General features: G+C 63.3%; 1 protein-coding gene across 2 annotated transcripts in view; it reads right to left on the minus strand.

Annotated features, from left to right (window-relative positions):
• Positions 1–780: 780 nt before the first annotated feature.
• The window catches only part of CCDC85C (coiled-coil domain containing 85C), a gene marked incomplete at its 5' end in the record, with an annotated part of 75,086 nt that continues 55,444 nt past the window's right edge, over positions 781–20,422 (minus strand). Inside the window, 5 exons of one of the 2 annotated variants that reach the window (XM_080808371.1) lie at positions 781–3,682; positions 4,376–4,474; positions 5,271–5,366; positions 8,842–8,946; positions 17,855–17,928. In XM_080808371.1, the coding sequence (XP_080664497.1) occupies positions 3,593–3,682; positions 4,376–4,474; positions 5,271–5,366; positions 8,842–8,946; positions 17,855–17,928 (464 nt within the window). In that variant the 3' untranslated portion in view covers positions 781–3,592. Of the gene's footprint in view, positions 3,683–4,375; positions 4,475–5,270; positions 5,367–8,841; positions 8,950–17,854; positions 17,929–20,422 lie in introns of both variants that reach the window. The other variant, XM_080808370.1, reaches the window with a different exon arrangement.

Raw genomic sequence — 20,422 nt, forward strand, 5'->3', positions numbered from 1 at the left:
CTCACAAGCCCCAGACCTGACCCCATGTCACCCAAGGCAGCACCCCCAGGGGTCTGGCCTCACGGACCAGCTCGTACCCCGCCCCGTGTCTGCATGGGCTCCCCTCGGAGGAACCCGGGTGGTTCCGAACGAGCGTGGAGCTCTCACATGCACCCATGCAGACAGGCTCCTGGGTCCCACGAGGGCTCAGATTGGAAATTTCTTTCCACTCGCACCATCAGAGTGGCCGTCTGTGGTCTCCAACACTGGGCAGAACCCCCATGCCCGAGGTGCTCCCCGGGGCTATGGCCCTCTACCCGGCGGCCCCCCCACCCGAGACAAGCACTGCGCACCCACCACAGAGGCTTACAAAGAGCCTTTATTTATCTAGCGTAAAGTATACACTATCACAATCTTCTGTTACTCCTTTTACTAAAATAGTTCAAATCAGTGTTTTTACCACACTATCAAAAGTTCTAGCGCTTTTTCTCTCCCCAAATCAAAGTGGTTCAGTGGAAGGTAGAAACGGGCACAGGGGTCCACAGCTCCCAGCTCCGCCCGGAGCCGGGCGAGGGGCTGCCCCCGGTTCTCACTGCGGGCACCCACCACAGAAAACAGCATGGCTGACGGCCCGGGGCCGGGAACCAGACGTTCCAGCCCGATTCCAGAAAGCAGCACAAATACCCCCCCACCCACCCACAGTATGAAAAATAAACACTTCTACCGCTCCGCAGTCATGCATTTAGCTTGTTTCCTTTAAAAAAAAAAAAAAATCAGTAGTATGCATTTTGTTTCTTCTCAAGTTTCCAAGAAAAAAAAAAAAAATGAAAGGTCACTTTTTCTGTTTAAACACTGATGTGTAGCTAATAACTTTTGGATAAAAATGTGCCACCCTAAAAACATGTGCTCAGCAGATTCTGATCCCAGGATGGGCTCGGCCACCTGGGGTGAGGCTGGAAGGGTGACACCCATCACAGTGGGAACTGAAGCCCCAGTCCAGATGTCACGCGGGGCTTCAAGACCTAGAATCAGAGTATGAAACGTAAAGGGACCTTCATGAAAGGGCACCGAGTTCAGCAACACCCGTCCGCCACCGTGAGCTTCTACAGCTAAGGCTCCAGAGGGGAGATCACCCCACGTCACCCGATGCACGTCCGAGCTGCTGGCAGGGCTGGGACTCGTGCTCGCCTGGCCCCCGGCTGTCTCCACGGTGAGGCTCCTCTGATCCTCCCCAGCCTGTGGGCTCCCACTGCGCCCCACCCACCCCCTGCCCTGTGGGGCCAGGCAGAGGTGCTGCTGGCTTTTTTTTTTTTTTTTTTTAACAGCTTACTACATTAGATGACTGTCACAGGTACAGTTCTGTCCTTGAAAGCCATCCCCATGCACTTGGCTCAGGAACACGAGCAGCGGTGGGAAGGAGAGGTCGCCTGCGTGGCGCACGGGAGGATCCAGGCAGAAACGCCCCACCTGACCCCCCAGGTACCCCACAGCATGACGGACGGGGTCACCTTCCCGAGGCGGGGACGGTCCCTTCAAAGCTGTTCTTCCCTGGGCCGGTGTGGAGGAGATCTGCAGATACCAGGGCCCTGACTTATTGCTAATGTTCAGTGGCGGCCAGGCCGGCCTGATCCAGACATGACAAATGGGCTCCCAGATGTGGCTTCCACCCAGAATGGACCCACCCCCCCACCTCGGGCTGCTCTGTGGTTCTTTGGACTCCAAGATCCAGAGGGGAGCCTCTGCCCCCCAGCTCACTGCCCACTAGGGCAAGAACTACCTGGTACCATGACCAAGGATGTTCCCTAGCTTTCGATGCACACCCCGAGGGAGAGGGAGCTCACCACCTGACCTGCTGGCAAGCTCCCTTCAGGGAGAGCCCAGAGCTCCCTGTAACACCCAGGGCAAGAGGAACATGCCTGTTGCCGTCACCAGCACCCACTCAGCACTCCCTGGGCACAAGGAGGGCTATAAGCCTTTCCCCTGAGAGTGTACGACTCACCCACGGGCGCCGATGGCCGACAGGCGGTGGGAATGGCGCAGAGTCCCCCCGGGGCTCTAGGAACAGGGCGGCCTCCCCCATCCCCTCGCCTGGCCCCCATCCCTCGTGCAGGCCTAGATGAGGCCTGCCCGCTGCAAAAGGGGCCTCCTGGGCTCTTCGAGTGCTTGAGGCACGGAGCCAAGCCCCACCAGCCAGCGGAGGCGGCGGGAGGGACCGAGCAGCCGTCACGGCCGGTGGCCCCCCCACTTCCCAGCATCCGGGAGCTCGTCTGTAATGTGCCCCCCCTCTGGGCCTCACCTCCCTCAGCAATTTCAACATTTCTCCATCCCATCTGTAGTCCGTATATGGTCATTTACACAGAAGGTCTCGTTGGATCCCAAGCCCCACGAAGAGGGCCTGAGGCTGTCCCTTCTCAGTGGAGGACACTGAGGCTCAGAGAGGGGAGGTGGCAGCACCTGTGGAGAGGCAGCAAGGCAGTGGACCCCGCTCGGTCCGGCCCAGCCAGCAGCGGCTTCTGCAGCAGGGGGAGCGCCCGGGCGTGCGGGCCGCGATGGAGGCCCGGGCTGAACCCAGCTGGTGGCCTCGGGTGGTGAGCACGGCCCGAAGACCCTGAGACCTCGTCTTCCCACCAGGGCCCTGGAGAAGCTGAGTGACTTGCTGAAGGCCACACAGCCAAGTTAAAGCCAGAGCCGGGTCGGGCTCCTTCCAGAGAGGGCAGAAGCCCCCCCCCCCCAGCCAGCCCGCGCAGCTCCATCCACAGGGACCCCGGCTGGGGCTGGGCTCTGGGGGATACCAGAGGCCCAGCTCGGCCCGGTGCTGCCCATCTGGAGAGAGAGCGTGGGGCTCGGCCCGGAGACTCTCCACACAGCCTCCTAGCTCCCTGGCCCGTCGTGTGAAACTAGAGATGGAGAGGCCTCGGGTCCTGGGCAGGAGGGACCCAAAAAGCTAGGGCGTGATCTGCCCCGGGGTGGGAGGGGAGACTCCGCAGCGAGTGATGTGTTCGGGGCTGCGCGCAAGCACCCTGAAACCAAGCAGCAGCTGGCAGCAGGGAGCTGGGCACGGGGCGGGGCGGGGGGGGCGGGCAGCGGTGCCAGAGGAAGGGCCTCAGGGCCTCCAGCCAGCCACAGACACCAGGAGCTTCCCTGTCCGCGACTCGGGATGCGGGGCTCGGTGAGCTGGGGTTCAGGCCGCAGATGGGTGAGAAGGGGTGCCCCTTGTGTCAGGTCCAGCTGCCGGCGGCCTCTGTCCAGCGTGGGCGGCAGCCAGGGGGTAGAAGGCTCGACGAGGTGCCCCTCGGCCAAGGCTGGGCCCAGCCTGGGATGCCGGGCCCTGAGTCCCCACACAGCCTTCAGCCTCCCGGCAGCGGGGCCCCAGAGCAGGGACGAGGCTGTTTGGGCCGCTCTGCCGTGGGGCACGGCCGGCAGCCTCTCGTCTTCCGTGTGCTGGTGCGTGAGGAGGGAGACGGAGGCCCGGCTGTCAGCGTGCTGGACCCACAGGACCCGGGTCACGGCGGGCAGTGTCCTATGTACAATTCACCACAGGAAACAAACACGGGGGCCTGCGACTCGTCCTGGGCGCCCTGCAGGGCCAGTCCACGTCCACGGAGCAGCAGCCCTACAAAGGCCCCTTGAACTGGTTCCCAGACAGGTGCTGCCGGATGGAGGGCTTGGAGCTGGCCGCATCGCCTAGTTTTCGCCAGACCACCTGTGGACGGGGCGAGCTGTGAGTGCAGAGCCCACCCAAGGCCACCTGCGGACCCGGGCACCCACACTGCCTCGGGCCCCTCAAAAATCACCCAAAAAGTCCCCACAGCCGTGGGGCCCGAAGGGGAAACTGAGGCCACGTGAGGCCCAGAGAGGCCGGAGGCGGCAGAGGAGGTGGGTACAGGACACCTGACCCCAGGTGAGGCCCAGGTTCCGCCGCTGCTGCCTCCTAGAAGGGTCCAGAGATGACACGCCCCAGCCGGGCAGGTCAGGGCTGAGCTCCCCGTTCTGGGCAGCCACAGAAACGGCCCAGTTTCCAGAAGCAAATGCAGCCCCAGCCTTGCAGGCCCTCAGAGCAGAGGGTCCTGCTCACATCTCTGGTCTGAACACCACCTGTGTGGCCAGCAGCCACTGGGGGCCACCGGGGGCCACGGGATGGGATATGCGGGGTGAACGGAACCAGTCCGAGGGGGCTGGGGGCGGAGCTCCGGGAACGGACAGGCCTGGAGAGGTCAGGGCCCCCACTCTCAGGCGGAAGTGGGACGGGCCGTGGGGGGAGGACTGGCCAGGGCTGTCCAGGCTCCGGTGCCTTCCCCCAGGCCTCCAGGTCACGCCGGGACCCGCCCTGCTCACACCCCCCGCCCCCTGGGTCCCAGACCCCAGACCCGCCCCCGGGCCCCGGGAAGCGCCTCACGTTGCACATCTCACGGACGATGGCCTTCTCCTTCTCACTCAGGTCCTCCTCACAGCTGTCCTGGAGCTGCCGGTCCAGGTTCTCGTGCACCTCCAGGACCTGCGGGGAACCGGCCCCAGGGTCAGGGGAAGGCTGCCCACAGACGCCAAGGATCCTGAGCCATGGGGGGGGGGGTCCTCTTCCCTCATCCTGGCAGCCCTCCCCCAAGGTAAGCCGCACCCCCAGCATCACAGCTGGGGGTGAAGCTGAAACCGGGTCCCCGGGGAGCAGGGAGGACAGGCTGGCGGGGGGGGGGGGACTACCCTCAGACAGGTGTGCTCATTCCAACCGAGGGCCCCCAGCAAGCACCCACTTGCACACACAGGGCGAGTGTGTGTATATGTGTCCCAGTCACTGCCTGCACCAGTGTAAGAATGCTGTTATCTGTGCAGAAAGGCCTGCACACCCGGGCCACAGAGCACTTATGTCCATGCATGGGTGAGGGGCAGGGGGCACGGCCACGGTGGGTGTGGGCCCAGCGAGCCAGCCCCCCGGGGAGCTGTACCTGCGAGCGAGGACGGACCTCGGAGGCCGGAACCTGATCCCAGCCCAGCCCTGCCCCCACCTCTCTGACTTAGAGGGGATGCCTGCCCTCCCCTACCTGGCCCAAGTACGTTTCCCGTCACTGGGATGACAGATGGGTGACAAGCTGCTGCCAACCGACACCTCCAACTCCCTCCCCAAGGCATTCCGGGCTCAGAGCCCCTCCCCACCGCCCCGCTGCTCCGACATGCACGGACTCAGAGCCCATGCAGCGTGGAAGGTCCGGGGTCCGCACTGCACCAGGGACCTGGGCGCCACCCCCCCGCCCCGGGGAGCAGGGTCTGGGTGTGGGTGGGCGGGGCCTGGCCCTCACCTTCATGGCGTGCACAACAGCCTCCGGCTTCTGTCCCGCAGAGCTGTAGCCGGCGGAGGGGGGCGAGGACAGCTCAGGTACCGTGCAAGCTGGGCCCTGTGGGAAGGAATCGCGGGGCTTAGCCGGTCCTCAGCGGCCCCCGGGTGGTGGCCAGAGGGGCGCCCAGTGGCAGGGTGAGGTCCCAGACTAATGCAGGAGAACCTGGGGGCCGAGGGCTGCTGGTGAGGAGGCGGGGTGTGAGGCCCAGGCCGGGGCAGAGGCCGGGGGGCTGCCCCAAAGCCCACCCCAACTCGCAGGCTCCTCTCCGCAGCCCACGTGCAGGGTCTGTTCTCTGTCTCCCAGAGGAAGTGAGGGCAGCTCAGAGAAGGGCAGGGGGCTGGCAAAGATCTCCCAGCAAACGCCAGGGTTTGCCCCCTTCCCCCGATACCAGGTGAGTGGGCTAAACTAGACCTCGCCCCCACTCCCCCTCCGCAGGGACACTCTCCCAGCCCTGAGCTTCCGGCCTGTCTGGCCACCTGAGGGGTGCCACCAAATTCAGCAAACTTTTTTTAAAAAATAAAATAAAATAATGACTGCATTTATTTATTTGAGAGAGAGAGAGAGAGAGCAGAGAGCATAAGCAGTGGGAGGAGAGGGGCAGAGGGAGAAGCAGGCTTCCTGCTGAGCAGGGAGCCCGATGCGGGACTCGATCCCAGGACCCTGGGATCACGACCTGAGCCGAAGGCAGACACTTAACCAACTCAACCACCCAGGCGCCCCTCAGCCCGATGCGGGACTCGATCCCAGGACCCTGGGATCACGACCTGAGCCGAAGGCAGACACTTAACCAACCCAACCACCCAGGCCACTTCAGATGGCAACCAGGCACCCCCACAGCCTGGGGGGCAGGGGACAAGGCCAGGTGAAGAGGGGAGTCGGCCTTGTGGAGTCAGGCCCACCTGTGTCAGAGGCTGCGTGTCTGCCCAGGGCCCCCCGCTGCTTTTCGATGGGATTACTGGACCGGTTGGTGTGCCTCAAGCTATAGGGGGACCCGGGACCTCGGGCCCCAGAGAAGGAGGACTGGAGAATGGAGCTCCCTGGGGCCGACACCAGCCGGGAGGTCGGAAGACACTGGGAGTGGGTCTAGCGGGAGCCAGCAAGTGCTGGAGGCCAGCCAGGAAGCGGCAAGCGCCCCGGGAAGCATGGGGGCAAGCAGCCGGGAGAGGCCGGGGAGCCGGGGTGCCCTGCACATCCGTCCCTCCTCTGAGTCTCAGTTTCTTTCTCAGTCACTGAACCCCAGTGACCAGGTGGACTTGGTGAGCTGGTTTCGGGGGCCATCCCCCGGGGAGCCTGCCCAGCCCAGCCATGCTGTGTGGGCTTGGGCAAGGCTCTGAGGTAGGGCCCAACCCACTCCGCGTCCCTCAGTTTCCTCGTCTGGACGACGGAAAGGGTTCCGGTGTCCCAGGTTGTGTGCAGAGCCCCGGCACGCTGTCCGATGGTCTGATGGGCACTTCCCTAACCGCAGCCGGGCTGCTTGGTCTCTGGTGCCCATGCCAGATGGGTCACGTGGGGAAACCAGACGGGGATCCCAGGGTTCTGGGGAGGCAGGTGGAAGGCAGAAACACACACACACACACACGCACACCTGCCCGAAAGCAGGTGCACAGTCTGAGGCCGAGGGCTGAGCGCCCTCCACCGTCGGCCAGCAGGGGGCGACAGCCACCCGCGTTCAGCCCTGGGAGGCACCTGATGCCTGGCCCCTGGCACCTCGGGCCTCCTGTCCCATCTGCACCTGGGGCTCCCTGAACAGCCTGCTCCGTAAGGGCACCAGGGGGCTGCTTCCCAGAGCAAAGGCAGGAAGGAAGCCAGGAGTGGCCCGGACAGCCTTTCCCTGACCCGCCTCACCAGGCTGCCAATGAGCACGTGGCTGCAGGTCCCGTCCACGACGCCCGTGTGGACCTGTAACCCGGGTCAGAAGTAAAGGCTGTGGGACTGGAGCTTGCAGAGGGTGCGCCCCACAGACAGCTTCTCCCAAAGGCCTCTCCGGCTGGGGCGGGAGGGCCAGCCCGGCGACACCTCCCACTTTCTCGGCACCCACCCCCCCCCACCCGAGACACCTCCTGACTTGCTATCCTCCTGCACCCCCATGTGACAGATGAGGGCAGGACCATGGGTCTGACAGAAGGCTCACAGCAGGGCTCAAACGGGGTCCGGGGTTCCAGAGCTGGTGCCCTAAGTGGGGAGCCGAGTGTGTCCCCAAGAGAACAGAAGCCACACGACCACACGACCATTCGTCCAGAACGTTCGCAGCGGTGCTCCCCACGCCGGGCAAGGTGTGGACACTGCCCAGATGTCCAGCCGCTGAGTGGGGGTGGGGGAAGGGGTTGCCCGCACCCATGGAATATCGCTCGTCAACACAAAGGCAGGAGGTTCGAGCCCACGGCCGCGCCTCCAAAACAGCGCCCCGCGGACGCGGCCAGTCACAGAGGGTGGCCTGTTACAGGACTCTGTTGCTAAGCAATGTCCAGAATGGGCAAGTCTGTGGAGGCAGGAGCACACCAGTGGTCGCCCGGGCAAGGCAGGGGAGAGTGGGGAGGGGTTGCTCAAGGGGGTGAGGTTCCTCTGTGGGGTAAGAGATGTTCTATTGTGATAACTACAGCAATCTAAACACGCTAAAAACCAGTTAAGCGAGTCCTCAAAAATAAAGTCAACTGACAGGGACGCCTGGGTGGCTCAGTCGGTTAGGCGTCTGCCTTCAGCTCGGGTCATGATCGCAGGGTCCTGGGATCAACCCCTGCACTGGGCTCCTTGCTCAGCGGGGAGCCTGCTTCTCCCTCCCCCACTGCCTGCCGCTCGCCCAGCTTGTGTTCCCTCTCTTGCTGTCTCTCTGTCAAAATAAAGAAATTAAAAAGTGGTTTAAAAATAAATAAATAAAGTCAACTGACCCGAAAAGAAAAAAGGCAGGAGACCAGTCTCCCCCCAGGGACTGTCAACAGCCTTAACCCTGCTCTCGGCAGGCTGGTACTCAGCCCCCCTCCGCGGCCAGCTCCTTCCACGGGGCCTGGAGTCCCAGGGCCTGCTGGACCCTGCCCCACGGCACCCTGGCCAGTGACCCTCGTCAGGGAGAAGCTCGGGGGCCCTGGGCAGACACGCAGCCTCTGACTCAAGTGGGCAGGGAGTGGGGAAAGTGGACAGGGACAGAGGTAGGGAGGGCGGGGACAGCCAGCCTGGTGAGGAAAGGGGGTCCGGGTCCCTGCCCCATAGGGTCACCTGTTTCACCTTGGGATCCTCTGACCTGTGGGCTACCTGTCCCCCAACTCCCAGGACCTGCAGGTGGCCTCACAGAACACACGCCAGGTGTGGGAGATCCGGGCCCCCAGCGGCGCCAGGCTTGGAGGGTCCCTCCAGGGCCCAGCAAGGGTTTGCTGCCTAGCAGCTCCCCAAGAGTGTTCCTATAGAAGCTCTGGGCCTCCCCGGCCCGGGCAGGTCACGAGACGGGCTGAGCCTCACCCCTGCCCTACAATGTGGACCGAGGATCCTGGAGGCACGGGGTCCCCAGGTGAGCGGTGTGACCGTAGGGAGGGGCTCTTACGTTCTGCAGGGAGTCCTGGTAGGAGGGCGGGAGGCTTGCCAGCTGGGACTCCGAGTGGTACGGGGAGAAGCCTTTCCGCAGCGTCCGGAACTCTCCAGGGCCTGTCTGCTGCGAGGGAAGGGGGACAGGTTAGAGGTGAGTGGCTGTGCTGAGGGGGCCAAGGGCCGTGCTCTGTCAGGACACGGTCAGCTGCTCCTGCCTGCCCCTTCCCCCGCACCGGCAGTGGGCTGCACCCTCCCTCCCCTCTCCCTGCCCCATCGGTCCTCACTGCCACCACGTGTTGGTGCCACAAGGCCGGAGGGCTTCAAGCTGCCCCCCAGTGCATGCTTTATCAACGTTTCTCGAACAGAGTAAACGAGTAAATGAATATGGCCTCCCAGGCCCACCCTCCTGCCTCTGCTCCAGCATCCTGCACTGGGGGCCCCCACACCTGGCCTGGGGAACACTCCCTCCAGCCCCGGGGGGTGCTCCCGCCTCTCACGGGTGAGTCTGTCCCTGTGAGGTGCTCAGGCTGCCCTCAGCCTCTGCCATCAGACAGGAGCTCCCAAATGTGAGCCCTGTGTCCTCCCCTCTATGTCCACAGGAACCAGTGCCCGCTTAGGAAGGAGGGAGGGGGAGCCGCAGGGGGCACAGAAGGAAGGAGTGAATGGACATATATTTGGCCACAGGTGATTTCCCTCAGGGCAAAGCAAATGCCCCCGGATGCTGGAGGCTGGAATCAGCAGAGGGAGGGGACCCAGGGGTCACGCTTAATCCGACACAGGCCCTCTGAGAAGGAGCCATGGCCTCTCGGGCCCCCCGCATCACTCAGAGCCCAGAGGGGTGTTGCTGGCCCGGACATCCTTTTCGACTTCAAAGGATCTGAGGGCATGCTGGGGGGCAGACAAAACACATAGAAGGTCCCGTAAGTCCCCAAACAGAGCCTGGAGGGCAGGGGGGTGGTGAGCCAGACAGCTCAGCAACCACACCCAAGGGTCCTTCCTCCTACACACCAGCCCCCGCACTCCCCGCCGGCCTGGGAGGGATGCACGCACGGCCTGCTCGCCTCCCAACTGCCGGACCCAGACCCCCGCTTCTCACGAGTCTCCAGCCTCACCGACTCCCTGCGTTCTGCTCTCCTGTCCCCATCAGACCCAGGTCCGACCCCTGGGTCCCGGGGGCCAGGTCAGAGGGCACAGAGCAGCACCCTGTAAAGGTCTGGGGGACCGGAGTAAAAATGTAAGGCAGGCAGGCAGGTGCGCGGAGGCTTCCAGAACAAACACCCGACAGCAGATCCAAGCCCTCACCGCCTGCTCTCCACCCCACCCAGGCACGCTGGCCAGAGCAGAACGATTCCCATGGCCTCCAGGAGAACCTGAGTGTGAGCAAAGGTCACCAAGAGACACAGGACAGAAGTGGGGATGCCCCCTCCAAGGATGGCCCCTGAAGTGTGGCAGGGTATCCCCAGGAACCCTTGACATGTGATTGCCCCCCACCCCCGGATTACGGCCTCTAACCAGAGCCATGTTAGTCCTCCCTGGCCCAGCCAGAGGTCCGATCTAGCAGATCGCCCCGTCACCAGGCACCAGAAAGACAGAGGCCACAGTGCCGACCCTCAGTGCCCACCCTGGGGCCCATCAGAGCACCTGTGCCTCCCTGACTTGCCCACGGTGGGCAGGGGTCTCAACCCAGCTTCAGGCGAAGGCAATTATCTCCCTGGCCAGGCGTCTGTGACAGTTCCAAACTCTTCTCCAGCAGTGTGTGTTCTAAACCCAATGACACTGAGCGTCCACGTCCAGGGCCACCAGGTCCTTGTCGGGCCCTCTGACCCCATCCTGCGGGAACACGCCCCACTGGCCTCACCAGGCTGGCAAAAAGGGACCAGGGTGCAAGGCTCAGCCCAGCTCACACACACTGACATTTGGCCACATGGCCAAGGATTTGAGCCCCCGCTCTCTCTGACCAGCCCCTGATACCAGGACAGCTGGACGTTGCCCCGCCCTTCCCCCTCGCCATCTAGATCCTTCTCTGGGCTGAGTCTCACCTCCCACACAGCTCCTCTGGCCCAGGACCCAGTAGGTTCAGAAGCAACTCACATGCTGTTACTGAAAACAAAACAGGTTTGTGTTGCCTCCTCCCTCCACACCAGATAAATTCCTGGGGAGGATGTGTGTGTACAGGGGGCCAGGGGGAGGGTTTAAATCAGCGAGTGCAATTCCCACCCTGCCTTCAGCGATCACCTATAAATATTCACACATCCACGGAACTTTATTAGCGACCCACAAAGCTGGCGGGAAAAACACACAATCTCTCATTAGGGGCAATGTGACTAATGATGCATCAAAATGAGGGAACATAATTGCACTTAAACCCAAATTAAAAATCCTGGGATGCGCCTGTTGGTGCCCTGGAAGAATGAAATCGCGAGGTTTTTAACGCAGAGGGCAGTGGAGCTGAAACGGCTTTCTGGGGCGGTTGGGCCTGCACCTGCGGGGGGCTCAGGATGGTTCAGGAAGCAGGGAGAGGATGTCTGCCCAGCCACAATCCCAAAGATGGGTCCCTCAGGACACAGGGAGAAAGGATCTGCCACACAGAGTGGCGGGACTCCCACATCCTTAAAAGTAAAAGAAGCATCGCGTGCAGACAGAGACTTGTCCCCTCCGGCCGGGAGGGAGAGACCCAGGTGGCCGCAGGGCCCCCAACTCCACTTAAGGACACAGAGCCTCTGTCCAGGGCTATCCCCGCACCGCCGCCAGGCTCCGGGCCGCCGTGCACTCGGGCTACCCCAGCCTCTCTGAACCCCCGTGGTCCAGCGGTGAGCTCCCCAGCCACCGCCTTCCAGGGGACTCCTAGAGAAGACGGTCAGACGGGTGCTGCGCAGAAAAGTCAGGATACAGAGGAAGGACCCCACCCAGCTCCCCCACCTGCCCACTTGGGGCTTCCTGTCTGGGCAGCAGCTGCGGACGGGCTCACTCCGGGCAGCTAGCCTCACCCCTCCTTCCTGCCCCCAAAGGGCTTGGGTCCTTGTGGGACCACGTGTCACAGGAGCACCTCCGGGGCACACCCGACAGGGAGGCAGCGTCTGACAGGTGACACGGGGACTGCTGTGGGGGCTCCGGGATGAGCCCTGATGTAGGGGCATCCAGAGACCACTCAGACCCCCGGACACGGTCTGGGAGAGCTGGGTGAGAAGGGCCGTGGGAGGCCGCGGGTCCCCGCTCCACTGCCATTATGTGCAAAGCTGCTCGTGAATGCCAGCTCGGAGAGGGCAGAACCCTGGTGGTGGCCAGCTCCCAGGAAGGGACAGGAGGGGACCCACAGAAGACAGAGCAGCACACAGCACTCAAAGCAGTCCCCACCCCAAACACCACTGCAAACACGTCCCGCCAGGCAGCTCTACCTGAAGCCAGCTTCTCGGGCGGCCGTAGGGACGGGGCAGCTGGAAGGCAAGAGGAGCGGTGTCACCCAGCAGATGCCAGCCACAACCCCCCTCCCCGCCATTCCCCTCCCTGGACACCTGTTCGCCCAAAACTGCCGGGACCTCAGTTGGGCCGGGGCGGGCACCTCCGGAGAGCCCCCATGTTTTTAGAAACCCCCGTGTCTCCAAGGGCTGACCGGGCACCCGGCCCTCTCACAGCCCTCCCAGGGCTCACACAGGGACCCCGCGACCCGACAGGCCAGCCCACTACACTGGCCTGGAGGCGCCCCAAGATCCCGGCGCGGCAGCCGGCAGAGGCAAGGAAGGGGCACTGCGAGGCTGCTCACGAGGGCGTCCGGCTACTACCTACCAGCCAGACTGAATCTCCCTTAATTTCCAGAGAACCCGGCTGCAGACCATTAAGAAGGACGCGGCTGCTGCGTGGCTGGGGACCCAGAAGGTTCTGCCTCGCGAGTGCTCCCAGCGGGCCTTGGAGGTCCCATGTGTGGCTAAGAGGACTTCTCCGCAGGGAGATGGCACCGCATCCCGATGCCCCATGCCATTTCTGGCCCTAAATCCCAGTTTTCAAACCTGGGGGGGTGTGTGCTGTCCAGGACCACGTGGCTGCGGCTGACGGGACAGCATCTGGCCTCACCCGCCACGGTGACCATCGGCCCTCACAGGTCCCCTTGACAGCCCAGTACTTGTTCCAATAAGGTGAGCAAGGGACAGATGCAGGACCCCGCAAGAAGGGGTGAGGGATTTGGGGGGGCACAGACTCATGAAAACCAAATCCCACCCGGGCTGGGGGAGTCTGGGCAACTCCTCAGCTTTCCAGGGCTCTGTTGTTTGCACGCAAATTAGGGTCAAGAGGGCCACCCAGCTGCCGGGGGCCCACGGCTATCACTGCTGGCCAGCCCTGGTCCTTGGGCGTTGCGGGATCGTCGTCCCTTTACACCTGGGGCAGGCACTCTTAGTGTCCCCATCTGACAGACAAGAAAACTGAGGCCCAGAGAGGTTAAGTCCCTGGCCCCACACCACCCAGCTCGTAAGGCAGCACGTTGGTGATCTGAACCCGGCCCTGTGGCTCTGCCACCCAGCATGGGGCTCACGGTGGACAATGATTAAGCCTCGGGGACAGAGGCAGAATTCCCCGTCTCTCTCTGCCCACGTTGCTAGCAGACATCTGCTCGGATGCCGGAAAGAAGAGGTTTCCTCCCTGGCTCAGGGAGAGGCCGGACGAGCTGGAAGGTTCTGCTAACAAAGTAATGCAAGCCCTCCAGGGGTGCAGAGACCACCCCACCCCAACAGAGGGAACGGGACATGACCACCACCCTAGACGCCAAACAGGCAGGGCAGGGACGGCTCAGAGCCGTATAGCCGGCGACCTGTGTGGGGACACAGCACCGCGGAAACGCCGGAGGCCAAACCAGCCACGCGGGATCACCCGTCCTCCTCGGGGACTCAGACGACAGAACCAAGGTCCCAGCACGGGCTGAGATAGTGGCAGACTATTGCCCTGTCCCCCGGCCCAGATGGCTCAAAACGCAGACAAGGGCCACGGAGCAGCCGTTCATCTAGGGACACAGGGGTGAGGACGAAGGGGGCTGGGCCTGCACGGCCGCCTCCGCTCCCCTCCACGGCAGCCCACGTTTTCTTGGCTCCTGGGCAAACAGGGAGGCTTCATTCATCAGCCCGGTCGGGGAGAGAACCAAGGGAACCAAGATCCAAGCCCCAGCATCAATGCCAGCCGCCCCCACCCCAGCCCGGCCGGGCACAGAATCCCCCAGAAAAATAATAACGTGTGCAGGGGGCTCGAAATGAATCATCCCAGAGGAAGCAGCTGTGTTGATGAAATTTTAAAGCCAACGCGAGAAGGAAAACACGAACTGCAATATAGTAATTTAGTTCTGTGAACATGCTGGCACATTTTTAATTAAAGCTATTTTAGAGTTAAATAGAGGCCATGAGGGGAGGGGCGGGGGCAGTGGGAAGTGGGGGCCGCAGAGAATCTCCGCCCTCTGGCCCAAACCCTGAAGCCACGCCCCCTGAAGGTGGTTCGAAGACGAATCCTGCTCCCTCCAGCTTTTCGCCAAAAGGGAGGTGCTCTCGGCTCTTTGCAGAGCTGGAGGTTTCTGAGCAATCTGATTTCAGTGACGAGACTTACGTGCCAGCATCATCAAGTCAGACAAGCCAGGGCCCATGAGGTCCAGACAGGAATCTTTCTCTCCAGGATTCCCAAATCCATCCCTTGATTACCTCCAAAGATGGCACACTCACTACCTCAGTGAAGCAGAACTTCCTTATTTTGGGCAACAGCCAGCCTCCCCTCCTGGCCTAGGACTCTGGGTGGGTAGTGGCCAGGGCCTCCCCAAGATGTATCCACCCAGTCTAGCTGTGCTAAGCACTGGAGAGGCCGATGCGACCACTGAGAGCCAGCATCCCAGTACTTGAGTGGCTGATGGTCCAGCAGACCTGGGGGCTGGGCTCCCCAAGGGAGGCTCTCAACAACTAGCAGCTCACGGGGCTGAGAACCCAGACTAAGTGCCGAGCCCCCTGTGGGTGGTTGGGGAGGCTGTCGGTAGGAAGCCATGCCTGAACTGGAGGCCAGGAGAAAGAAGAAAAAGTAAACCCCTTCTTCCCTGGACTCCCCTAGAATGGGGCCAAGACTGTCACTGTGGGCCTGCAGCAGCCCCCTGTGCACACGAGTCCTGCTAGCTGGGGAAGGAGGTGGGCAGGCCTGGGCATGTCACCCCCATGCCCTAGGACCATCTGTTACACATAACATGTGTGCATGCCCATTTTCCAGGTGAGGAAGCAGAGCGGTGCCACCTGAACTGCCACAGGAATACAGAAGCGAGTGACGCGTGAGTTGCCACCAGGATGCCAGGAGCAGGCCAGGGGGCCCCTCGCTGTCCGTGTCTCTCTCTCTCATCTCTCCTGCGTGGCTCAGAACAGCGGCGCCCACCTCTGCAGCCAGCACCACCGACCCGCCCTCAAGGCCAAGCTCTGGTGACAGCAGGTGACGGAGACAGACATCCTGCCAACGGTCATGGCTCCTGGGAGCTTTTGCAGACAGTAGGTGGAGGGCCAACACTTCCACGGCAACAGGGGGACAGGTGCACAAGGCCCTGGGAGGGGAGTGGGGTGCCGAGGCCCCAGCACCACAAGGCTGCCCCCCTTCTTGGAGTGCTGGGTGTGGCCCTGACACCTGCTCACTGGGAGACCCTGAGCAGAGGCCCCACGGAGGAAGAGGCCGGAGAAGGGCCCTGAGTGCCCCGCCCCCCAGGACCCACACAAGCCCACACAACGACCATCACGGCAGCCTGCCTTCGCGAGGCTCCGTTCTTTTGGGAGAAAGGAAAGTTCTATCAGGGAAATAAGATACTTGGGGCCTGTGTGGCGGATGCTGAGCTCCCAGCACTCGCCCGCTCATGGCCGTAAGCCAGGGAAAAGCTCGTTCTTGTGCCGACATCCCAACCGCCTGCAGCAGCAAACCAGGATCCCGGCGAGGGTCAGCATCCCTCTATCTAACGGACATCTTTCCCCAGCAGGCCGGGCGTGGGCACAGGTGGCGGACAGAACCTTCTGCTGCTGCCTCGGGGCCACGGCCCCACGTCTGACCCCTGGGAGCAGGTCTGAGCAGGGATGGGGGTGGCGGGCAGGACACCCACTGCCCAGGTAGCTGCCAGACCCCAGATGCCTGGACACAGGCACCCTGACAACCTCCCCCTCCGTACATGTGGGCATGGGGCCAGTGGACACAGCTCTGGGGGGCCTCCCTTGTGACACAGGGGTGCCCCCAGGCAGGACAGAGTAGAAGAGCCACCCCTCCGTGGCCTGGGCATGGGCACAATTCCCCCAAGTCCACGGCCAGGTCCACCACTGGTAACTGGGGTGTATTTTCCCAATGGGACAATGTGGCCGGGACAGCAGGGGCCACAGGGTCAGGGACACTCTTGTCTTCGTGGAAAAGAGGCCACAAGCAAAGCCCAGTTGGACCACAGAACAACATGGCAAACAGCATCCTGAACTTGGGGCTCGGATGCTCACCCCGCTTCTCCAAGGGAACCGTGAAACAACAGTGGGACAGGGAAAGACTCACAAGGCCACTGACCCGAGGCTTCGGGTCCAGATCGTGGTCCTGGCCTCCACTCTGCCGTCCAGTGGCTGCAGCGAGCAGGACAGGCACCTACTCCAAAGCAAAGGCCCCTGAGCCTTAACGACGGCCCCCACCACCCCTACTCCTCCTGGTGCCATTTCGGCCTCCACTTCCCCAGCCCAGCCCACACCCCGTCCCCAACCCACGCCAGGCCCCCGTGGAATGGAAGGTGCCCCAGACCCCAGCCAGGTGAGACCCCAGCCCCAAGGAGCCAAGGGAGCCAGCACGCCGGTGGCCAAGCCCTTCTGCCACACAGGACCATAAACCACAGAAAGTTCCGAACCAGCCTTGCAATTCGATGCCTGGCTCTACGCCTGAGCGGGGGCGCGGTGGCCGCGGGGGTGTGGGGGTCGGGGGTGAACCACGCACTCTGCCCCATCCTGCCAGGCTGTGGGAACCGCCCACACGGCCCACGCAGGGGCGAGGCGTGGGGCAGCAGTGGTGGAGGCTGTGCTCCGTGCCGGGGCCCCGAGCCTCCCAGCAGCCGCCCAGCGGGCAGACAGGGTGCCGCGGGCTTCGGAGCAGGCCAGCCAGGACAGCGGCGCCAAGCCTGCTGGTCGCCTAGCAACAGGGCCAGGCAGCTGAGCCCTCCCTGGGGTTGGTTCCCAGAGAAACGCTCTGGGCATTCTGGCCGCCACATATGGGGGGTGGGGGGATATGGCAGGGGAGGGGGAGGGGAGATTAAGCCCAGGATGGGTACAAGGGAGAGAGAGGCTGGAGGGGCTGGCCAAGCCAGCTGGCCCCCCGGACCTCGTGCAGGGCTGACTGCAGCCTCCCATCCCTGCCCCACCCACACCACAGAAGGCCCTCGTCCTAACGGTCACGACCCCCTCCGTGCCAGCCACACTCAGCAGGACTACAGCCGCCTGTCCCCCTGTGCAGGCTGTCACCCTGCCCGGCCTCCCCCTGCACTGCCCTCATCCTCCAGCCTCTAACCCGCCATCCCTGTGCTGCAGACGTGCTGGGGATGAGACAGAGCCTCATCCGCCTGTGGGCACCGGCCAGGCGCAGGAGGGTACAAGGTGCACCCCAGACAGGACAGGAGCAGCATGGCAGGAGCGGGAGGTCTCCATGTGGGTGACAGTGGGGGTGTGCCACCCGCTTCCCGGCCTCAATCTGCCTGCCTGAGGGCCAAAGCAGCCCCTCCTTCAGCAACTGTGCATTCCACACCATCTCCGGGACAGGCCCAGGGCTGGCCCGAAGAGCTCACAGACCATCAGGGGACACCCCAAGGCCACCATGGAACGAGGATTAGGTCCATGACCCCAAAGTTCCAGGGGATGCCTCGGATGGCTAGTGGGCAGGTGGGCAGTTATGGGAGTGAGGGGGAAAGGAAGGCCCAGGTCAGCTGGGACATGGGTGGGCCCTGGAGTGGGGGCGGGGGGGCAGGGCTCATGCTGGACCTCAGCATGCAGTAGGCACTCTCCCCCGCAGTCTCCCCCCAGCCAGCCTACCTGTGCGAAGGGCTTGTCACCCTCTAGCAGCCTCACCTTGGTCTCCAGCTGCCTGATGTAGGTGGACGAGGGATCTGTAACAACACAAGTGGGGAGCACGTTAATCGCGGCAAACTCGGTCTCCAGTGAGACCCACACGCCTGCCTAAAGCCTCCGGGCCAGGGTTTCCAGGACCTGCAGGAAGGACAGGGGTTCCCCACCTGTTCCCTTGGCCTCGTGCTGCTTCACATCCAGAAAGTACTCCCTAGCGTCCCCTGACGGGACCCTCACAGCCAGGGGGCAGTGCCCAGCAGGGCATGGGGTCCAGGGGGCCCCCTCCCCAGCACGGTGGGGAAAATGAGTCTGCGAAGCATACTGGGTCAGTGTCCGGGGTTCCTCTCGTCCCCCCGCATGACACACAGGAACTTCTCAACAATTCGCAGCCAGAGGGGGCTGTCCATAGTGCAGATGAGATGCCATCCTTCCTGACGGACTCTAAGGATGAGAGCAGCCAGGGGACAGGGCCTGGGCCAAGCCAGTGACACACTCCCCAACCACGCACCCCCAGTGTCGGAATGCGGCTGGGTTCCTGAACTCCACCCTCCCTCACCACACTGACCAGTTTTACAATCCCATCAGACAGGCAGGCAAAACTCCACCACCCTAACTCCCAGATCAGCTCGGCCGGCACAGGAGAAAAGCAAGGACTGAGTCACTCCAAGCCAGGCTGGGATGAGGGGGACTACCGGGGTGGGACCCGCGGGCAACCAGGAGCAGAGGGGCCCGGGGACAGATGCGGACCACGGGGCAGGGAAGGCTAGGGGACCAGACCATCTCGGCAGGTGCAGTCGTGCAGGTGGGACGTCAGGTCCCAAGCCGGACGCACGGGGCGCCTTCCTGCATGGTCTGCAGCCACCCAGTATGGGACAGGCTAGGCACCTCTTGTCCACACCAGCACTTCACCGGAGCTCACACAGCCCAGACACGGGCCTACACCCCCGTCCACTGGGCCAGTCACGGCTCCCCTCCTGCACCCACCTCCACCCGACAGGACACAGAGTCCGTTACACCAGCCTTTTAGCTCGGAAGTCGCCAGAACTTCCACCAAAGCCTCTACCCTGCAGCCTGGGGAGACGGACCCCATAGGACTTTGAACACACCGGGGTGGGCAAAAGGGCATGGGTGCTGTGCAAGGACACACTGGGCTATCATGCAATGGCGGGAAAATGGAGACTCTGCCCATCCCCAGCACACAGCTGGCACAGCCAATGAGCCCGGGCCCTTGGGGACACGGATGTCATGCCCCTCCCACTGGTGCTCACCTGGCGGCCCCCTGCCCAGGATGCCATGACCTCACTCCACGGGGGCTCGGCCTGGGCCTCAGAGCTCCTGCCCATTGGGAAGGCCATTCTCTGAGGGCACCCCCGCTTTTGCACACAGGTGCCCCTCTGCCCAGTGAGCGACCTGCTGTGGGGCACTCTGTTATCCAAGGACCCTCAGGAGCTCCGCCCACCCAGCCCTGGACCAGGCCCAGGAGCAGCAGCCCAGCCCAGGGCAGGAATTGGGGGCGGCCGGGCCCACCCACTAGCTGCTGGGGAATTACACAACCGGCTCCTCCCGCCCCAGGTCAGCACCAGTCAGCACTCAGGAATGCCGGGCCTTCTAGAGAGGGAGAAGGGCCACTCCCCACCAGGCCTGCCGCCCTCAGCCTCGGGGATGGCACTGGTAAGGACCTGGCAGCTGGGCCGGGGCAGGGCGGCGGGGTGGCTGCTGTGGGCAGCTGCTCCCCAAACCACCTCGCTGAGCCCCCAGCTCTACAGAGCTCCCTCTGACGGCCAGGAAATCACGGTTCTGAGGGCTGAAGGGGCTTGTTCGCGGCACAACTCAGGGCAGCAGGAGGGTGACCCCAGGGGCCTCCCCACTGGGACCCTGCGTGCATGCCTGGAAATCGGCAGATCCCACCTGACCAGGCGGGGGACCCTGGCCAGCCCAGTGGCCGCAGCTGTACAAAGGCCTTCCTCGCACCCTTTTCCAGCCGGCGGTCACCGCAGTCCATGCCCCGTGCCTGCCTCCCCTGCCACGCCCCCAGCACCTCCGTTCACTCTCAGCCAGCCGGGACGGAGAAACACTTCTTCCCACATCACTCCCATGAGAACGCGCCTGATGGGAAAGGCCTCAGCACTTGGGGTGTGCCAGGCCCCCCCGGGCACTGGGAGGGAGATAGGGTGCAGTCTGGGTTCCCCACCTTTCTGGCTCCTCCGTGTGCTGTCAGCAAGAAGGGTTCCCTGGAACACCCACTGGGAAATAAAGGACAAAAACGACCAAGATCCCCCCAGCTCTCTCACCTTCACACGTTAAGACAAGGAGACCCAAATACCTAGCAGACCCCTGCGTGGTCTCCCTCCGGGTGGGCCCAGTGGGGGAGGAGAGACCCACCACCCACCTGGCAAGGGTCCAGTAGACCTCCCCACTCTCCAGAGGAGGAGGCTAAGAGGGACAGTGTCCCCCACCTGCTGCCGGGTGAGCTGGGGAGCCCCGGGCCCAGCCTGCCAGACCCTCTCCCCACCATCCAGTTCCACCTCCCCACCC

This window comes from Martes martes, assembly GCF_963455335.1.
Source record: "Martes martes genome assembly, chromosome: 7".
NCBI lineage: Eukaryota > Metazoa > Chordata > Mammalia > Carnivora > Mustelidae > Martes > Martes martes.